This window comes from Pediculus humanus, genomic scaffold, assembly GCF_000006295.1.
Source record: "Pediculus humanus corporis 1103172107627 genomic scaffold, whole genome shotgun sequence".
NCBI classification, from domain to species: Eukaryota; Metazoa; Arthropoda; class Insecta; order Psocodea; family Pediculidae; genus Pediculus; species Pediculus humanus.
In genome coordinates this window covers 22,609-40,518 of record NW_002987240.1, presented here as the reverse complement: position 1 = coordinate 40,518, position 17,910 = coordinate 22,609, and the positions used below count along the sequence as shown (strand labels likewise).

The window sequence follows — 17,910 nt, the reverse complement described above, 5'->3', positions numbered from 1 at the left end:
ACTAACTTTAAAATTTTTTTTTTTTTTTTTTTTTTTAATCTTAGAAATTATGTCGTGGATTCTAGACACTAAATTAAATCCGTTACAAAAGCTATGTATCAATGTTATTAAAACGGGATACATCCCTCGTCATATAGCTATTATTATGGACGGTAATCGTAGATACGCCAATAAAAACAAAGTTTTGAAGGTAGAGGGACACAGTAGAGGGTAAGTTGTAGATCTCATTTTTTAAAGTAATTTTCTTATTTAAATTAAAAAAAATTATTATAACTTTTTTGTATTTTTAGATTTGATAAGTTGACTGAAGTTCTAAGGTGGTGCTTAGATATAGGAATAATCGAAGTTACTGTCTATGCCTTTAGCATTGAAAATTTTAAAAGAAGTGAAGATGAAGTAAATCAAATAATGAATTTAGCTAGGCGAAAATTTGAAAAACTTCTAGAAGAAAAAGATAAATTAATTAAAGAAGGAGTCAACATAAGAGTTATTGGTGATTTATCATTGTTGCCTCATGATCTTTTTCAATTGATTTCAAAAGCAGTTTATTTAACCAAAGACAACACAAAAGTTCGTTTGACTGTAGCTTTTTCATATACAGGTAATGTTTTATCATCTTCAAATATTAATGCATTGGTAAAAAAGTTGATAATATATATATAAATGCAACATTTTAGGTCAAAATGAAATATGTGAATCTATTAGATGCATTTCAAAAGGTGTCAAGGAGGAAAGACTGAAATTAAGTGATATTAGTATGGATTTATTGGGAAAAAGCTTATATTCTGAAAACAGTGATGTTCCAGATTTAGTTATTCGAACCTCTGGCGAAGTAAGAATTAGTGATTTTATGCTATGGCAAAGTAGTTACAGTTGTTACTATTTCACATCGATTTTATGGCCTGAATTTACATTTTGGGAACTCTTAAAAGCAATTTTCTTTTACCAAAGAAGTTATAAAATACTAAACAAACTTAAAATTAAAGACTGTGATACAATCAATAATGAAAGAACTATTAAATTTTTATCAGATTTATATTCGGAAAGATTAGATAAAATGAAAAAAGTTATAAGTTAATGTTCCTTTAAACAGGGTTATATTATTAATATGGAGTACCTGATTATAGTAATTCCAGTATGGTGTAATCAATTTTCTTTTTTTTTTTCTTTTTCTTAAATTCAAAAATATGCTGCACTGTGAAAAAACCAGTGAAAATTTATTTAAAATTATTAAATAATTTGTTATTATATAAAAATATATCCATTTTAAAAAAATTCATTGCTTTTCGATGTAATTAGCAATAGTACTGTATTGTTGCAGCCTTATCCTAATCAATACAATTACTACTTTATTATATTTATTTTTATATATATATATTATTGGAATTTAAAATAAATTATTATTTGTTGTTATCAGCAAAGACAAAAAAAAAAAACAATTAAAATCTTGTGAATTTTTCTTTTAATCTCCGGAAAATAAATCATAATTTACCCAAAACTAATTAATTACTGAATTAATTTAATGCTTGGGTAAAATTTGAGATTTAAAAAAACAATTAAAAAACAAAATAACAACAACAAAAACAAAAGATACGAATTAATTAATTTATTAAACTGTTTACACTTTACAATAATTTTTTTTATTTTTTTATTTCTCTATTTTATTTAACTTTTAATTATACATCCGAGCAATTTATTTCCATTGTACGAAGTAATCTACTTACAAGATCGTAAGATTCTCTAAAAAAAAACAAAAAATTTTTAAAAATTCTTCGAAAAAAAAAAAAATTAATTGATTTAAAAAAAAAAAAACAAATTTTACTAACTTCTCTGTAGAATCATACTCGTGAACTTGAGTCGCTAAAAGTTTTAAATGTTTCGTAAACATTTCTAACTTTTTAATTTTGGCTTCTTTTTGAAACCACCATCTTGGAAACGTCATAATTATCTAAAATGAATAAAAAAAAATTTACTTTTTTCTTAAATTTCCCCCTTTTTTTTTTTTTAATTCGAAAAGAATAATAATCAATCGTTTGAATCACCATATTAGCTTTTTGTATGGCATCGCACGGAGTACAAGTTCTTAAAGCCGCCATTAGGTATCTATTTAAAAGTGAATCTAATGCAATTTCTTGCAAATGTTCTGATCCGATAAAACCTTGAAAACTTAAAATATTTCTTAATAGTTTAACCGCACTGGCAAACTGCCTTTGAAAAAATACTGAAGAATTTCCCTTTGTTTCAACATTCCTAAAAAAAAAATTCAGAAATTTTATTTATAAAATTTAATTTTAATTGTTTTTTTTTTTTTTGCATGAAATTTTTAAAAATGAATACGTCGTACATTTTTAAATTAATTGGAATAAAAACATCGTTATCTACGGCCGATTTAAGTTTATCAACAATCCCTTGCAATAATGCTTCCAAATGACGACTTTTGGGCCCCAATGTCGGCGTTTCATTTACGTATTTTCCTAATAGGCCGACTAAGCGAAGAGTTTGCGAAGACGACATCGGATCCCAGGAACATTTTATAAGCTCTTTGAAAAAAACAAAAAATTTTAACGAAATTTAAACCTGTCGTAAACAAAAACAATTTGAAAACAATTTTTTTAAAAAATATTTTTAACACTTACGAGTTAGTTTAGGAATAATAACTCTTTCTATAATTAAAGGAACAAGAAGTACATCTGGATCGTTGGCAAGACTTTCGCACGTTTCTTTTTCTCTCATTCCATAGAGTAATAATCTTCCCCACCATCTTGTACATTCCAAATCAATTACGTCACCCTGTAATACATCAATTAAAATGAACTACGAACGAATAAAAAAAAAAAAAAAAGTAATTATAACATTGCTACATCGTATCGTATTAGAGAGTGCTAATATTTCGGTGATTCTAAAAAAAATAAATTAATTTAAGCTACCAAAATCGGATTCCATGTTAAAGTATTAAATCGAACTAGAGGACCTAAGAGTTTTGGTAAACACAAACTGGCATATGCTTCCGTATATGATATTAAGTCGAATTTTCTCCATAGTTCTAATCGGCAGGCAACTCCGTCGATTGTTCCAAAATCATCTTCGACATCCGCTAATAATCCTTCGCCAAGTCTATTTATTCCGTCTGAAATGAGAAAAAAAAATTACTCAAAAAATGTGAAAACACATTTTTCACAAATTTATAAAACAAACTGTAACTCATGGTCATGTGTATCAAATACGTGAATCTACATCGTGAAGTATTTAAAAAACATAAAATTTATACCAAGTTTAAGTTTAAAAGCTGTTAATTCAGATTCTGTTAATTCATCATCACTTGACATTCCGTCTATGTGAGAACTAGACAAAGATTTCAGTTCCCTGGTTCTTCTTCGTCTTGTTCTTCTACCCTCTCGTTCGGCAGCTCTTCTGGACTTGGCTTCTTCCTCTTCTTTACTCCAACGTAAACCTCCGGCTGGATTTTCTAAAAAGCAAAAAAAAAAAAAAAATTTGAATTTTCTCATATAAAACATGAAGATCTCAATATCATGTTAATTATTTACTTGCAAAAGGAGACATTTCGTCGGCTTGATCCCTAACATCTTGCCTTCTTCTTTCAGCAAAATATTCAGAACGTTCAGTCCATAAATCATTAGCCTTTTCTTCTAATTTCAAAAGTCCCGGCATCTGAAAGAGAAAAAAAAATTTTCTTATTAGATTAATTTTTTCACAAATATTTCTTTTAAACTTAAAGCAGAATAAACTATAAATAATTAATTAAGCTTTTTAATTCATAATCTTTTTCCCTTAAACATTGAGACCATAAATTTTCCAACTACTTTCTTACCATTGATTAATAATTTATTTTTATTGTCGAAATGTCATCATAAAATCATCACCAATCATTACAATCATTACAATAAAAAAAAAAAAAATTTTTTTAAATTCAAAATAAAAACTAAAAAATCCAAAGAAACAAAAAAAAAAAGGAGAAAACTAAACTATACATGTATTCAACTATTTTTACTTAAGCAATTTTAATTTTAGATAATTCCTAAAGAATACAATTTTTTTTACTTTTCGTGAAGCGTTCCACATTTTATTTTTTATTGAAATAAAAATAATATTAATAATAATTAATGTATTTTTTCTTTTATGTTTCTCCAAGGTATTGTTTACATTGATCACCAGAATCAATACAGAGAAGATCATTATATCGGACCCACCTTCTCATCAAGACACTCTACCAAGTCAGTGACATACCCACGCATTTCTTGGTAGAAGCGGAATTTTTCCGCCAATCCTGGAGCCTCACTTTCCAACTGACTAGCTTCTTTAATACAATCTTTCAAATCCGCTTCAGCTCTTTCCTTATCTTGCAAATGTCTTGTATGAATATCTTTAAGTGTATTTAACCTGAAATTTAATTTGCTCTATGAAATAATTTTAAAAAATAATTTTTTAGGGAGAGACCTTGATAAGAAAAATAAATTACAATTTAGGAAATGTGTTACGATTCTTACCTTTTAAACTCATTTATTTAAATTTAATCAAAGTTATTAAGACTCTTAGATTTAAATGATCAATTGTAAAAATTCTTTAACATAAGTAATTTTATTTTATAAATTTTTTAAAAGACTTACCTTTCTTTTACTTTATCAATAATAGAATCAGGTGTGGGCAATTCCTTGTTTTGTGGAGCTATAACATTGGTAAACAGAGTCTGATTGGTTTGATGTTCCTGCAAAGCTGATGATGGCTGACTATTTACCACTGTAACACCTGTTACACCTTTTCTGATTTGTTGATTTTCCCATTCATCCTCTTCTGGAGCCAAAGGTTCTTCATTATAAAAATTCTCTAACTGATGGTCTCGATCTCTATTTTCTATGTGAACTGACATATCAATTCTTTTTTCATCTTCGTCAGATCCTTCATTGTCTTCTCCAATTAATCTAGATTTACTTTTCGAGTTATACCTGAAATTATTTAATTTTTATCAAAATGTTGATATGAATATCAACACAAAATAAACCACTTTAAATTTTTAAATCTTAAATTATATAAATTAAAAAAAATTGACTGACTTTTGATTTACATCAACCGGAATGTAATCAGCACCTAATTCTCTGGCTCGTTGTCTTTTCTTCCTTGCTGCATGAATTGTAGCTGCATCAGGAATTTTACCACCTACAATATTTGCATACATAAATACTGAACACTAATGGATTACATGATAATAATAATTTTTAAAAGTTAAAAAAACCTTACTTTCGATCATAATTCTGGCACGATCAGGTTGGGAAAATTTATGTCTTGTAGAACCTTCATCATCAGATGAAGATAAGTCATCTTTCCCAGCGGCTAATGCTGCTCTGCCATTAAGAATGATTGGCTTGCTTTCTCTTAAAAGTTTTTCCTGCTTAATTTTTTCTTCTTCATCATTTTTTAAAATAACCTACAGGACATTAAATTAATATATTTATTTTAAATAAATTTTTTGCCAATTTTTTCAATAATGATACAAGTATTGTAAGCTTTTACTTGCTGAACCTACCACTATATCATCATTGCTAACTTCAACTTTTTTTTGTTGTGTCTCTTCTCCATCTTTATTTTGTACATCTTTTTTCTTTTTTCTTTCTTTATCTAGTAATCTGACTAATTTTTTGCTTTGAGGCGATTTTTTTATTTGAAAAACTTCACCGTCCTCTGTGATTATACCAGCATAATTACATATGACAATAGTTATTAGCAATTTTTAAAAAAATATTGCAGAACAAAAATTTTTTTAATTTAAAGAAAATCTTTAGCAATAGTGTAATTATTTAAAAAAATTTAAAAAAATATTATTACTTACCTTCTTCATCCCCAAAACTCAACAGAGTAGTTTGTTTACTCCTTTGAATATCTTTTTCTTTATCTCTTTTTTTTGAAACTTTATTATTTATTAAAGAAAAATTTTTTTCATCACCGTCGTTAGTGAGATTTTCACTATTTTCCAAATCATCATCATCTTTTTCAATATTTCTAGTTCTAATATTTTTTTTAGGTTTTTTAAATAAAGCCATATCGCCTCTAGAGGTTAATAGCGCGTTACTTAAAAAACCATTGAGGCTAATATGGTGACCGCTCAATTTCAATTTATCGTTAAGATTACAAATTTCTTAAAACTTTTAGTTTAAAATTTTCAACAACAAAAAAAAATTAATTTTTAATTATCTTCTTTTAATTGTGAATTAATTATTAAAATATTAACGTCTTAGTATTTTACAAATTGATTTAATTTAACTATTTTATTTACTTATTAACTCAGTCATGACAATTTTTACTTAAAAAAAAAAATTAATTTATTACGGGTGACACATAAAAATATCAATTTATTGTAAGTAATTTATAAAAATATTAATTTATTTAGAAATTTTTTATAAATACTTTAACGACATCATGAGATTATACAATAAAGTACGATGAAGAAAATTTGTTTGAAAAATTCATTTTAGTATAAAATAAAGAAAATATATGTGGCAATAACATTTGTAGAATAATGTAAATTCCGATAGGAGTGGAAGGAGTAGAACCAAAAGGCCACAACCAAAATCCCCGCCTTTTACTGTCTCTGATATGATGGCTAAAAAATGCCGCTGATAAAATCCATCCGAATTTGTACAACCATGAAATTTGTTGATAAATTGAAATTAATAAGAGAGACAAAACAATAATTAAAATTAACGTTGTACAATGAAGAAACGGTCTATTTTTTAAATTTACCGCATCCTAAAACAAAAAAACAGGCGAATTACTATTAAAGAAGTCATTTAAAAGTACAATAATTTTTAATAATAACCCTCAGATAAAATGATTTGGCAGCAACAAAATGGTCTAAATCCATTAGAGAAGAAAACATTCCACATAATAAAATTTCAGCAATAAATCCAATGCTAGGATTTGAAGTTTTAGAAATGAACATTCCAATCCAAGTAAAGGCGCCAATTAATCCATGGGTTGAATTATCACAAATGGCAGCTACCAATCGATTATTTTGATTTTCACTATTTTTGTCTCCGACTAGTGCTAACATAGCAATCGATAGAGACAAAAATATTTTTTTTTTATCTATTTCAAAAAATAACATTGCATGTCTGATGAACTGTAATTATTAAAGAAAATCATATAAGAACGCGACACTTTTACTAAAAATTTATCTGAAATAAAAAAAAATTTAATTAATTTTTTTTAATTAAAAATTTTAATGTTGGAGAAAAAAAATTTATTCAATATATTTTTTAATTTAAAAAAAAAAAAAAAAAAAAAAAAGCCGTTTAAAAAATTAAAATTTAAAAAACTTAAAATTTTCAGCAGTCACCAATAGTAAATATAAAAGTAACGCAACACTTTAGTCTCAATCAAATTTCAACATCAACAATTTTATATTTATCGTCATTATTTTAATTAAAATAAAGTATAACATTTATTCAAAATGAGTGAAATGGAGGTTAGTGCAATATTTATGCGTTAATTTAATTTTAAAAAATTTTTACTCTTACCTAATTGGGATTTTTTAGTAAAAAAATATAATAATTTTAGTTAACTGCTGTACGTTGCGAATATTTATTTTCTACTGACACTTCATTAATTGGTTTAGTCATTTACCATCCTGTGTAAATTTCTAATTATTCTCTTAAAATAATTGGCTAAAAATCAATTTTTTCAACCCTATTTAAATTTTAATATCCCTCATGATGTATAAAATTTTAAATAAATAAAAAATTAAATAAATCTGTAATTTCCTATTTGTATTTATTTCCTTAGTAAAAAAAATTCTTAATTACAATTAACAACCTATTAATCCTTTAACTTTCCCTCTAGGGTTTGAATGATGCTCCAATTAATGATGAAATATTACCAAATAACGAAGGGGAAGGGTCAGAAACGATTGATGAGGTATCCTTAATTTACTTTAAACCTTACTACCTATATTTTCACCTTGTAACCTTTCTGTTTCATCTTTTTAATTCCTAGACTCAAGAAGAAGAATCTGAGAAGGGTATTGAAGAAATTTGTGAGCTGGAAGTATGTGAATCCTGATTCCAATCCTAAGTACCTTGTAATTCCTTTTCGATAAAAATAAATTAATAAATTTTAATCTAGTGTGTAAAAAATTTTAGGAAGAAGAAAAAATTTATGGAGGGTGTGAAGGTCCTGATGCAATGTATGTAAAATTAATATCATCTGATGGCCATGAATTTATTGTGAAGAGAAAGCATGCAATCACTTCAGGTACTATTAAAGCTATGCTTTCTGGCCCTGGACAATTTGCTGAAAATGAAACTAATGAAGTTAATTTTAGAGAAATACCATCTCATGTATTACAAAAGGTCTGCATGTACTTTGCATATAAAGTCAGATATACCAATAGTTCGACAGAAATACCTGAATTTCCAATAGCACCTGAAATAGCTTTAGAACTACTTATGGCTGCTAACTTTTTAGATTGCTAAAATTTATAAATTATATTTATTGTTCAAAAAAAAAAATGTTTGTATGCTTTTAAACAAAACAAAGAGCAATCATGTAGCTGCTATTAAGTAGCACACACAAATTATTTAAATTACTCATCATAATTAAAAAAAAATTCACAAAATAACATGTAATTGAGGCAAAATTAATAAATAATTATAAAAACGATAATAATAATAATAATAATAATAATAATATGGCTGTAAAATAAGAAAAAAAAAAAAAGAAAAAAATTTTTCAAAACTTTGATTTGTAAATTTAATAATTTCTACAAAATGCTTACTCTGATTAATTTTAGAAAAATATATTTGTTTTGATCACATTTTAAAAATAGTAATGAAAAAAGCATTTTTTATTTATAATTATGTTGCCTTTCCTATAAACACATTTTTTATATCAAGCTAATTATAAATAAAATTTGTTGTAATAATATTATAATAATTAAATTTTTTATTAAATCTTAATTTATTTATTTGTGAAAAAAAAAACAATTTTGAAAATTTAATGTACTCATTTACTTAAAATTATTCCTGTGATTAAAGAATATATTGTACAACCTATTATAATGTTGTAATTTATTTTTTATTTCGAGTATAATATTCAAAAAAAGGATTACAAAATAATTTGTCCTCTAACCATCCTGACAAAATATATGCATTATTACACAACATATTGTTTTTTAATTTAAATATTACTATCATCTTCACATAAAATTGTTAAAAACTTAACTTTTCAGTTGCAGGCTCTTTATGTTCAGTATAATGAGTAAGTATTAGTAAAAAATAAAAATGGCGTTTCAATATTATATATGTATATACATATTAGAATTAAACTATCTTTTTTCTCATTATTGCACTTGAATTGAGTTTAAGATAAATTTCTTTTTATTAATTAATAATTTAATTTCAAATAAATAATTTGGAAACAAAAAAGAATATTAATACAATTTAAATGTTTCTGAGAAAATTTAACTTTTTTTTCGCTTTAATCACAATCATTTAAAATTAAAAAAATAAAATACTACTGCATAATTTTAGTTTTAAAAAATCCTCACTAAACAATTTTATTAACTGTTGATTTAATACCAGAATCCTTGATGTTAAAAAAAAAGGTTGGATAAAAAATATTATTTATTGTCTAAAACTCTGGAGACATAATTCAAGATTCAAATTCAAAAAAAAAAAAATTAAGTGTCAGTTCGTTATATATATTTTAAGTGAAATAAATAGAAAATAATTTATCACAAAAAAAATTTTATTTAAAATTTTTATAATTATATTAATTATAATTTATTTCATTTGTTTAATTACTCTATTATTTAAAAAAAAATAATAATAATAACTCACTTGAAAAATAATGCATTGGTATAATTGAAATTATTAAATAATACTATTGTATTTTTTTGTTGTCTTGTAAACCTTGATAAAACAGAAACCTAATAGACATGAACCATTCCATATAAAAACCTGGTTTATAATGTTAAGTAATATACACAAAATATTAATAATTAATAAAATAAATAAGTCAAAGTTTTAAAATTAACAACGAGTAGCAATCAATGAAGCAGATTTTGAGCCTGAAAACTTTTAGTTTTTTCATTATTAAATTGACTAAAACTCAAAAACTACATCTGACTGATTAGAAAATTATTAGTAGTTGTTTGACAGATAACACCAATGAAATTGAAATATTTTATAAAACAAACAATCTGTCGTTGACTAATAATACAAAAAAATCTACTTTGCAAAAGTGTTAATTTTTATGCCATTATTAAATATTAGATTAGTTTTTAATGATATAAAAGGATACGTCCAAAACAAAACATATGTCTGTAAAAATTTAATTAAGGATAAAAATATTTCATGATTTTTAATTGAAATTGCATTGAATTTTAATTTTAAATCAATTTTTAAAAGGATACAAATAATCCCCCGAAAAATCCATTAGTTAATAATAATTTTCTATTGATAAAATATTTTCTCCATTGTGGTCCGGCTTTAATTAAAAGTAAAGCCTAAAATAGAATTAAATTTATAAAGAAAAAAAAATTATTTTTTCACATTAAGTTTTCCTTAAGGGTAAGAATATTAAAATTTAAATATGATTAAAAAAAAATGAAAATGCTCACCCACAAACCGAATATTGCAAAAATGTAAAATGCAAATCCATACAATCCTGTCAGCCCTAAAAGACCAGCTGTTCCACCTGACAAAGCTGCCATGGATGTTCTGCAATATTCAACAACGGCTGCATTGTTACGTACTGCTGCCTCACTGTATACAACTAACTCTAGAATATTAAAAAAAATATTTAGTTAAAAAAAAATTACAATTTTTTAAGATCAACTTAATTAAGATCAAAAAAGTAAAATAATAAATTAATTGTTTCAATTTTTAGTCAAATGAATTTATTTCTCTTTATTCAAAAAATTTTATCATTGAAGATAATTTAATGAATTTATTAAATTGAATCGACAATTTTTAAAGTTTGTCAATCAGAATTTTTAGAAACGTTAAAAAGAGAAACAATAGCATAAAGAATATCAAAAGGAAAAAAATACAATACCCCCAGAAGTATCAACTTTGGTACGTATTTTTCCGGCTACCATAATTTTCACATAATCTAAAGATTAAACGTTTATTTATTAAAAACAAGGATTTTAATTAAAATAAAAAACCATAGAGTAAAAACTTGTTAATAATTTTGTTAATTAGTTGAAGGTTTTTTTAAAAATTTAAATCAATTTTTTAAAATGTCGAATTAAAATGTTTATAAATTAATAAAATTTTTTAGAAAATTGTAAATTTAAAAAATACCAAAGATAATTAAAAAAAAAATTTTTTAATTTTAATTAAATTATTAAAAATAATTTCTAGACTTTTCTATATCTATTACCACGACGAAATTTTTATAGCATTAATTCACTGAGGCGGTGTCGTCAGTAGCGTGAAACATTTTTTTCAAGAAGCAAAAAGAAAATGGTTGATTACAGCAAGTGGAAAGATATTGAGGTACGAATGTTATAATTAATAGTGTTATTGTATTTCAATACTTAAACTTACAAATTTTTGATAAGTACAATGTTAAGGTTAAGTTATTCATTTGGAAATAAATACCTCGCGTCACAAGGTATCATCAATTTGTGCAACAATGTCAAATGTCTTGCTGTAAGACATCAGTCCAAAAATAACGCAAAACAAAATGAATTACATTATTTTAACTTTGAAGACGATGAAAAAGATGAAGAAACAAAGGCAAAAACTGAAGCCGAAATCATGAGGATGCAAAATAAATCAAAACTTTTACCCCACCACTATGATACAATCCATGATAAAATTTCATATAAACCAAATACAGAATATCATTCTTCTTTAAAATTTAGAAGACGTATATATGGTAGATATGGAAAAGAAAGTGGTGTAAATCCGAGCATATTATGGCCGTCAAAAATAGAACTCGAAGCAATGAAAGAATTTGAAGCAATAGCTCAACCTGATTCATTTCATGAACTTGTTAAAAAGGTGAAGGAAAAAAATGAAGAAAACAATAGAATTCGAGAAGAAATGGAAAAGATGATTCTTGAAAAAGTTAAATTAGTTAAAAAAGAAATAGCTGATTTTCAAAAAAGAGTAGATATACAAAATAAAAAAGCTTTAGAAGTCAAAGAAAAGAAGGACAAATTGACGGAAGAAATAAGAAGAGAAATTGGTTATAAAATTGATGTTAGGGATGAAAAGTTTAAAGCCATGTTTGAGGCTAAATTAAAAGAAAGGAAAAAAGAAGAAAAAGCTATGAAAAAAGAAAAGAGAATTAAATATTTATTAGAAAAACAAGAAAGTTTAAAATCATCTGAAAAAATTTTAAAAGATTCATTGGTTGAAGAGTCAGAAGAAAGTGATGAAAAATAATGAATATAAGTGGAAAAAAATATTTACTTTTAATTTTGCTATTCATACATGCAAATTAAATAAATTTTTAATAAATATATTAATGTGTTATTTGTTAAAATTCGGTTATTTATTATAATTTGACACCTGCTTTTTCCCTTTTTCCTAACTCATGCTAGATTTATAAATTAATGAGAACATACAGATACCCCTAAGTTAAAGATTTTGCAAGAGCAAATAATTTTTTAAAAAATTAATTTCAAAAAAAAAGGGATGGAGCAGGTGTCAAAGGTAGGATTCTACCAAAAATATTAGTGTAAAATTATATTTAATGAAAGTAAAATATTGTCTTTATTTCACAGATATCTGACGATGAAGATGACACTCATCCAAATATTGATACTCCATCTTTATTCAGATGGAGGCATCAAGCCAGACTTGAAAGAATGGAAGAAATGAAAAGTGCTAGAGAAATTCAAAATCAAAAGGTGCATGATAATAAAAAAAAAATTAAAGAAACCAAAGAGAAAATAGAAATGGCAAAAAAAACAGGTTGTGAAATGGGTGATTTATTAAAAGTTCTCGAAGAGCTTGAAAAGGAAGCAAGTGAACTTAAAGCTAAAGATGAAGAGCTTTTGAAAAAAGAAAGATTAACTCCTTGGAATGTTGATACAATTAGTCATTCCGGTTTTTCAAAAACCGTTTTAAACACCAAGCCAAAAGTTGTTAAAGAAGAATTGAGCGATCAGGAAAGAGAAGAAAAATTTAAAAAATTTATTAAAGACAATGAGAAAAAAATAAAAGATTTTGGAATGTTACAAAAATATGATGATAGTAAAAAGTATTTGCAGGATAATTTAGATCTTGTTTGCGAAGAAACTGCCAATTATTTAGTTCTCTGGTGCATCAATTTGCAAATGGAAGAAGTAAGTTTTTCCCTTTTGTACCTGAATCCCTTTTTTTTTAGTCTTTAAATAATAATAATTTTAACTCATACTTACGTTTTCTTCCTTAATTCCAGAAAGGAAGTCTTATGGATCACGTGGCACATCAATGCATGTGTATGCAATACATATTGGAATTATCGAAACATTTAGATGTAGATCCTCGAGCTTGTGTTGGATCATTTTTTAGCAAGTGAGCAGACGAACAACTTGAATAAATTTTTATTACCTACAAAAAAAAAAAAAAAAAAAAAAACATAAAACATAAAATAATTTTTTAGGATTCAAGTGGGCGATGTAGATTACAAACAATCGTTTGAAGATGAATTAACCGCATTTAAAGATAGAATTAGAAAAAGAGCTCAAGAAAAATTAGATGTTTTAATGAAAGAAGTCGAAGAAGAGGAAAGGCAAGCTCGTTTAGGTCCAGGTGGTTTGGATCCTATCGAAGTTTTAGAATCACTTCCAGAAGTAAGTTTTTTTTACTATAAATCATTTTTTAAATAAATATTTAAACGAATTTTCATTTTTTTTTTTTCCCCCGATTTTAAAGGATTTAAAGAAATGTTTTGAAACAACAGACATACCATTGCTTCAAACAACTTTAGCTAACATGCCTGAAGACGAAGCCAGATACCACATGAAAAGATGCATCGATTCAGGATTATGGTTGCCAGATGGAGGTAATAAAAAAGAATCACCTAAGGAATGAAAAACATTTAAAACAACAATAACAACAACAAAAACAAAACAAAACAAAATAAAAAGAAAAGAAATGAAAAAAAAAAAATTTAAATTATAAATTTTGTATTTTGCTTTTATAATTATTTGGAGTACTAAATTTTTATTTTTATGTTTTTTTTTTTTTTTTTTTTGTTTGCAAAATATTTTTGATATTGAGCTATTTGTTTTCAGTCTGCATATTATATTTTATACAAAAAAAAAATAAAAATGATAATTCATATAATACAATAATTTACATTTTTATTATTTTTCATTTCAAGTTGTATATAACAAACAATAAAAAAAAAAAAAAAAAATGGCTGATTTACACGTCGTTAATTACTTTTTTAATCCATAAAACATGTATATAAAAAAATGTCATCAATACGATGATGACGTCATTATAAAATACTATTATTATTATTAATCGATTTTCTTTCCCCCCCCGAAAAGAAAAATAAAATAAAATAAAATTTCCAAATAAAAAATTTTGAAAGTTTATATTTATTTATTATTTAATGACAATTTTTTTTTTTTTTTATTTTTTTTTCGGTTTTTAATTTAAACTATAAAAATAAAAATTTTCCTTTGAGATTTTCTTTGATAAAATAAAAATAAGAAAAAAAATTTGAATCTAAATGTAAAAAATAAAAAACGATTTAAAAAAATTACCTAACATTATAATTCATTAATTATTTTGATCATTTTTGTTTAAAAAAAAAAAAAAAAAACCAGCATAAGTAAATCGATAAATTTCATTTTATATAAAAAAAATTATTTTAACGAATATTAAAAAAAAAATAAAATAAAATAAAAAAAATTAAGTCTTAATTAAGTGTTGTTTTCCTCCTTCACTTTTCCTATAAAAACAAAATAAAATAATAATAATAATAAAAAAATGCGTTAATCAATCAGTGATACGTTCAAAAAAAAGAAAAACCGATTTGACATTTAAACAGTAAAAACGGTTCTTATCACACATTTTCTCCCTTTTCTCCTGATAACACAGATAAAAACTATAAAATTTAAAATTTTATTTAAAGATCTTTAATAACTGCTTGTGTGTGTAAGTAAGTAACTATCTATATTTTAAAATAATAATAATAATTTTTTTAAGTAAAGAGTGAATTAATATCATTATTATTTAAAATGTATATGTATAATATATATATATATATAAATAAATAAAAATTTTTTAAGAGGACAAAAAGAAAAATGGAGGCAAAATCATTTACGAGCAAAAAAAAAAAAGAAAATTCAGTCGGATTAAATTACGTACGACATGATAATAATAATAATAATAATAATAATAAATAATTTTGCCTCTTTTTCTTCACATTTAATAGTCTATAATAAAAAATTACTAATTTATTTATTTTATTTTCTATTAAATAACGTCTCCTCCTCTATCCGTTGAATTTTGACCTGGTTCGATTTTTATAATCATACTATTTCCGTATCCGTCAAGTATTGGATTGATATCGCTGAAAAAAAAAGTTTATTGAATTATTATTATCATTATTATTATTATTTAAAACAAAATCCGTTGTTGAATCATTTCATTTAAGTTAAATATATAACTTGAGGAAAACTTACAGAAATACTGAAAAATAAAAAAAAATAAAAAAAAAAACTTTTTACACGCGCACACAACATTTGGAAGAATATCAAAACTTTTTTTTTTTTTTTTTTTTTTTTTTTGGTTTAACTTGTACTGGACAGCTTTTGTTTTGTTTTTTTTTTTTTTTAATTTCTATGTTTAACAAGGTCAATTGTAGGAAAAATCAGGGCTACCAACTAAATTGAAAGAAAAAAAAAAGGCAAAGTGTTAATTAATTGAAAAAACAAAAAAAACAAAAACAATTGGAAAACGCCAAAACAAATCAATTTCATTGTTTTTTTGTTTTTTTAACTTTTTTTTTTAACTTTTTTTTTTTTTTTTTGTCAAATATGTTTTAAATATTTTATACAATTTTTAAAATCATTCAAATTTTTTTAATTTTTACAATTTAAAACGTACCTTCTTCCTGTCTAGAAGAATAATCACCACCGACTTCGCCCCATTGATTCCTACCCAAAAGATGATGACAATCTTCATCCACTGATTTTTGGGGATACGTGATACCATCGCCCAGACTGCAATTAATAACTACTTATTGCAGTCCCTTCGATCAAATTATTAACCCCCAAAAAAAATTTCCACCCCGCCCCCCCCCTCACATAATAATTAAATAAAAAAAAAAAATTATTTATGCCTAGTTCTTCGTTCTTAGGATTGGTTTGTCATTCGATTTGTATAAAAATATTAAGGCTAGGGATTTGAAAACTCAAGAATATATATAATTTCTATCCTACTTTTAATTCTTGTAGTGGTTTAATACAGGTTCCTCCTCATACACTTAAAAAAAAAAAAAAAAAAAAAAAAAGTTCTCCTACCTGAAAATCCTTGAAAAAGTTAGAAAATAATCATCGATATCATTCATTTCCCTTCTGACTAAAAATTCTTAATTAATAAAATTCAGGCATGCAAAAATCAAATTATTATTTTGTACCAACAATACCCAATTTTTAAGTAATTAGTTAAATAATGGCTCACAATTTATTTACATGGAAAAAAATATTTGCAGATTTTAAATGAAACGTTAATAAAAAAAAAAAAAAAAACCGTTAAAAAACCGTTACAAAGCTTGCTTATTTAACTTTATGAAAAATCCCAAAAACAAAAACAGAAAAGCCAATAAAAACAATTAAGTTGTGTTATGAATTAATTTCATGTAAAAAAGAGTTAAGTAAATAAAAAATGTTTGAACCTTTGTTAAGAATCTAAAAAAAATCTTACAGTTAAAAATTAATTTTCAGAGGAAATTTTAGGAACGCACATTACAAAAATTTTTTTCCATTTTATATTTCTCAAATAATAGCAAACCACAAAATTCTAGTCAAGCGAAATATTTTTATGTTATTATACCTGTTTTCAGTTTTCCCCATTGAATTGTAGTTTGCCTGATGTTGTGAACGAACAGGGTAAGTAATCCCATCTCCCAGACTAGAAAAAATCATTTTAAAAATCATTCAGGGCCTTTTCCTGTGACTTACAAAAAAACAAATTGAACTAATAATGGCAAAAGTGTCTTTTTTTTTTTTCCACAAGAATTATTTTCAATAAAATCTGACAATTGAAAAAAAATTTGCCACCTTAATAAACATAAGAGTAAATTTAATATTTCAAGATTGTAACTTTTAGCGAGGATATTACAATGTGGTTTAAAAAAAAATAAAATATTTAAAAGTTGAAGAACTAGGCATTATAAAAATGTGATTAGTTAAGTAAGATTTTACCTTGTAAAAACGGGCAAAAACCATGTTTTCTTATTATCTCCAAAAACTTCTTGAAAGTTGTTAAAAGCTCCTAAATTGAAACCATTTTTATCGGCACCAGCAGTGAAGAGGGGTGCTCGAAAAGCTTCTGCAACCAAATATATTTTCAAGTACATAATAATCAATCCCTGGGAAAATGCGAGAGTAGCGAAATAAACTTACCTAATGTTGTTCTATTGTGTAAAATAAGGTAGCAGTGATATGAAAACAATGACAATAGACTAACGGAAAACATTATTGCAGCAAAGAATAAAAAAACTATATTAAACTTTCCCATTCCACTTAATTCACCTTTCCAAAACTGTATGCAATATTGTAATGTTGTCAAACTGACAAATATACAATATAATAATGCATAACCCAAAAATAATATAAAAAATTTATAATTGGAAAATGAAACACAATTGTTAACCCAAGGACAATGATGGTCCATTTTTAAAACACATGTACCACACACGCTGCAGTGATGTGCTCTG

At 24.9% G+C, this 17,910-nt stretch overlaps 7 protein-coding genes across 7 annotated transcripts; 3 read left to right on the top strand and 4 right to left on the bottom strand.

Annotated features, from left to right (window-relative positions):
- Positions 1-49: 49 nt before the first annotated feature.
- On the top strand, positions 50-1,078 carry Phum_PHUM253720 (Dehydrodolichyl diphosphate synthase, putative; the record flags this gene model as incomplete). Its single annotated transcript, XM_002426394.1, has 3 exons — positions 50-210; positions 291-601; positions 678-1,078. The coding sequence occupies 3 exons, from the start codon at positions 50-52 to the stop codon at positions 1,076-1,078; spliced, it is 873 nt and encodes a 290-aa protein (XP_002426439.1).
- A 523-nt stretch (positions 1,079-1,601) lies between these two features.
- On the bottom strand, positions 1,602-6,053 carry Phum_PHUM253710 (uncharacterized protein; the record flags this gene model as incomplete). Its single annotated transcript, XM_002426393.1, has 15 exons — positions 1,602-1,623; positions 1,827-1,948; positions 2,043-2,234; positions 2,338-2,540; positions 2,637-2,790; positions 2,928-3,127; positions 3,269-3,466; positions 3,546-3,669; positions 4,209-4,398; positions 4,626-4,961; positions 5,070-5,172; positions 5,254-5,440; positions 5,540-5,694; positions 5,843-5,920; positions 5,957-6,053. The coding sequence occupies 15 exons, from the start codon at positions 6,051-6,053 to the stop codon at positions 1,602-1,604; spliced, it is 2,361 nt and encodes a 786-aa protein (XP_002426438.1).
- A 382-nt stretch (positions 6,054-6,435) lies between these two features.
- Phum_PHUM253700 (uncharacterized protein) lies at positions 6,436-7,117 on the bottom strand (the record flags this gene model as incomplete). Its single annotated transcript, XM_002426392.1, has 2 exons — positions 6,436-6,759; positions 6,830-7,117. The coding sequence occupies 2 exons, from the start codon at positions 7,115-7,117 to the stop codon at positions 6,436-6,438; spliced, it is 612 nt and encodes a 203-aa protein (XP_002426437.1).
- A 354-nt stretch (positions 7,118-7,471) lies between these two features.
- Positions 7,472-8,483, top strand: Phum_PHUM253690 (transcription elongation factor B polypeptide, putative; the record flags this gene model as incomplete). The annotated part of the gene is made up of 4 exons (XM_002426391.1): positions 7,472-7,477; positions 7,852-7,926; positions 8,005-8,055; positions 8,151-8,483. The coding sequence occupies 4 exons, from the start codon at positions 7,472-7,474 to the stop codon at positions 8,481-8,483; spliced, it is 465 nt and encodes a 154-aa protein (XP_002426436.1).
- Positions 8,484-10,238: 1,755 nt separating this feature from the next.
- On the bottom strand, positions 10,239-11,110 carry Phum_PHUM253680 (uncharacterized protein; the record flags this gene model as incomplete). The annotated part of the gene is made up of 4 exons (XM_002426390.1): positions 10,239-10,331; positions 10,424-10,516; positions 10,631-10,791; positions 11,068-11,110. The coding sequence occupies 4 exons, from the start codon at positions 11,108-11,110 to the stop codon at positions 10,239-10,241; spliced, it is 390 nt and encodes a 129-aa protein (XP_002426435.1).
- Positions 11,111-11,582: 472 nt separating this feature from the next.
- On the top strand, positions 11,583-14,045 carry Phum_PHUM253670 (paramyosin, putative; the record flags this gene model as incomplete). The annotated part of the gene is made up of 5 exons (XM_002426389.1): positions 11,583-12,377; positions 12,752-13,315; positions 13,411-13,526; positions 13,615-13,804; positions 13,887-14,045. 5 exons carry the CDS (start codon positions 11,583-11,585, stop codon positions 14,043-14,045), a joined length of 1,824 nt encoding a protein of 607 aa, XP_002426434.1.
- Positions 14,046-15,824: 1,779 nt separating this feature from the next.
- On the bottom strand, positions 15,825-17,867 carry Phum_PHUM253660 (Palmitoyltransferase ZDHHC15, putative; the record flags this gene model as incomplete). Its single annotated transcript, XM_002426388.1, has 4 exons — positions 15,825-15,853; positions 16,077-16,192; positions 17,396-17,522; positions 17,597-17,867. The coding sequence occupies 4 exons, from the start codon at positions 17,865-17,867 to the stop codon at positions 15,825-15,827; spliced, it is 543 nt and encodes a 180-aa protein (XP_002426433.1).
- Between the last annotated feature and the right edge of the window lie 43 nt (positions 17,868-17,910).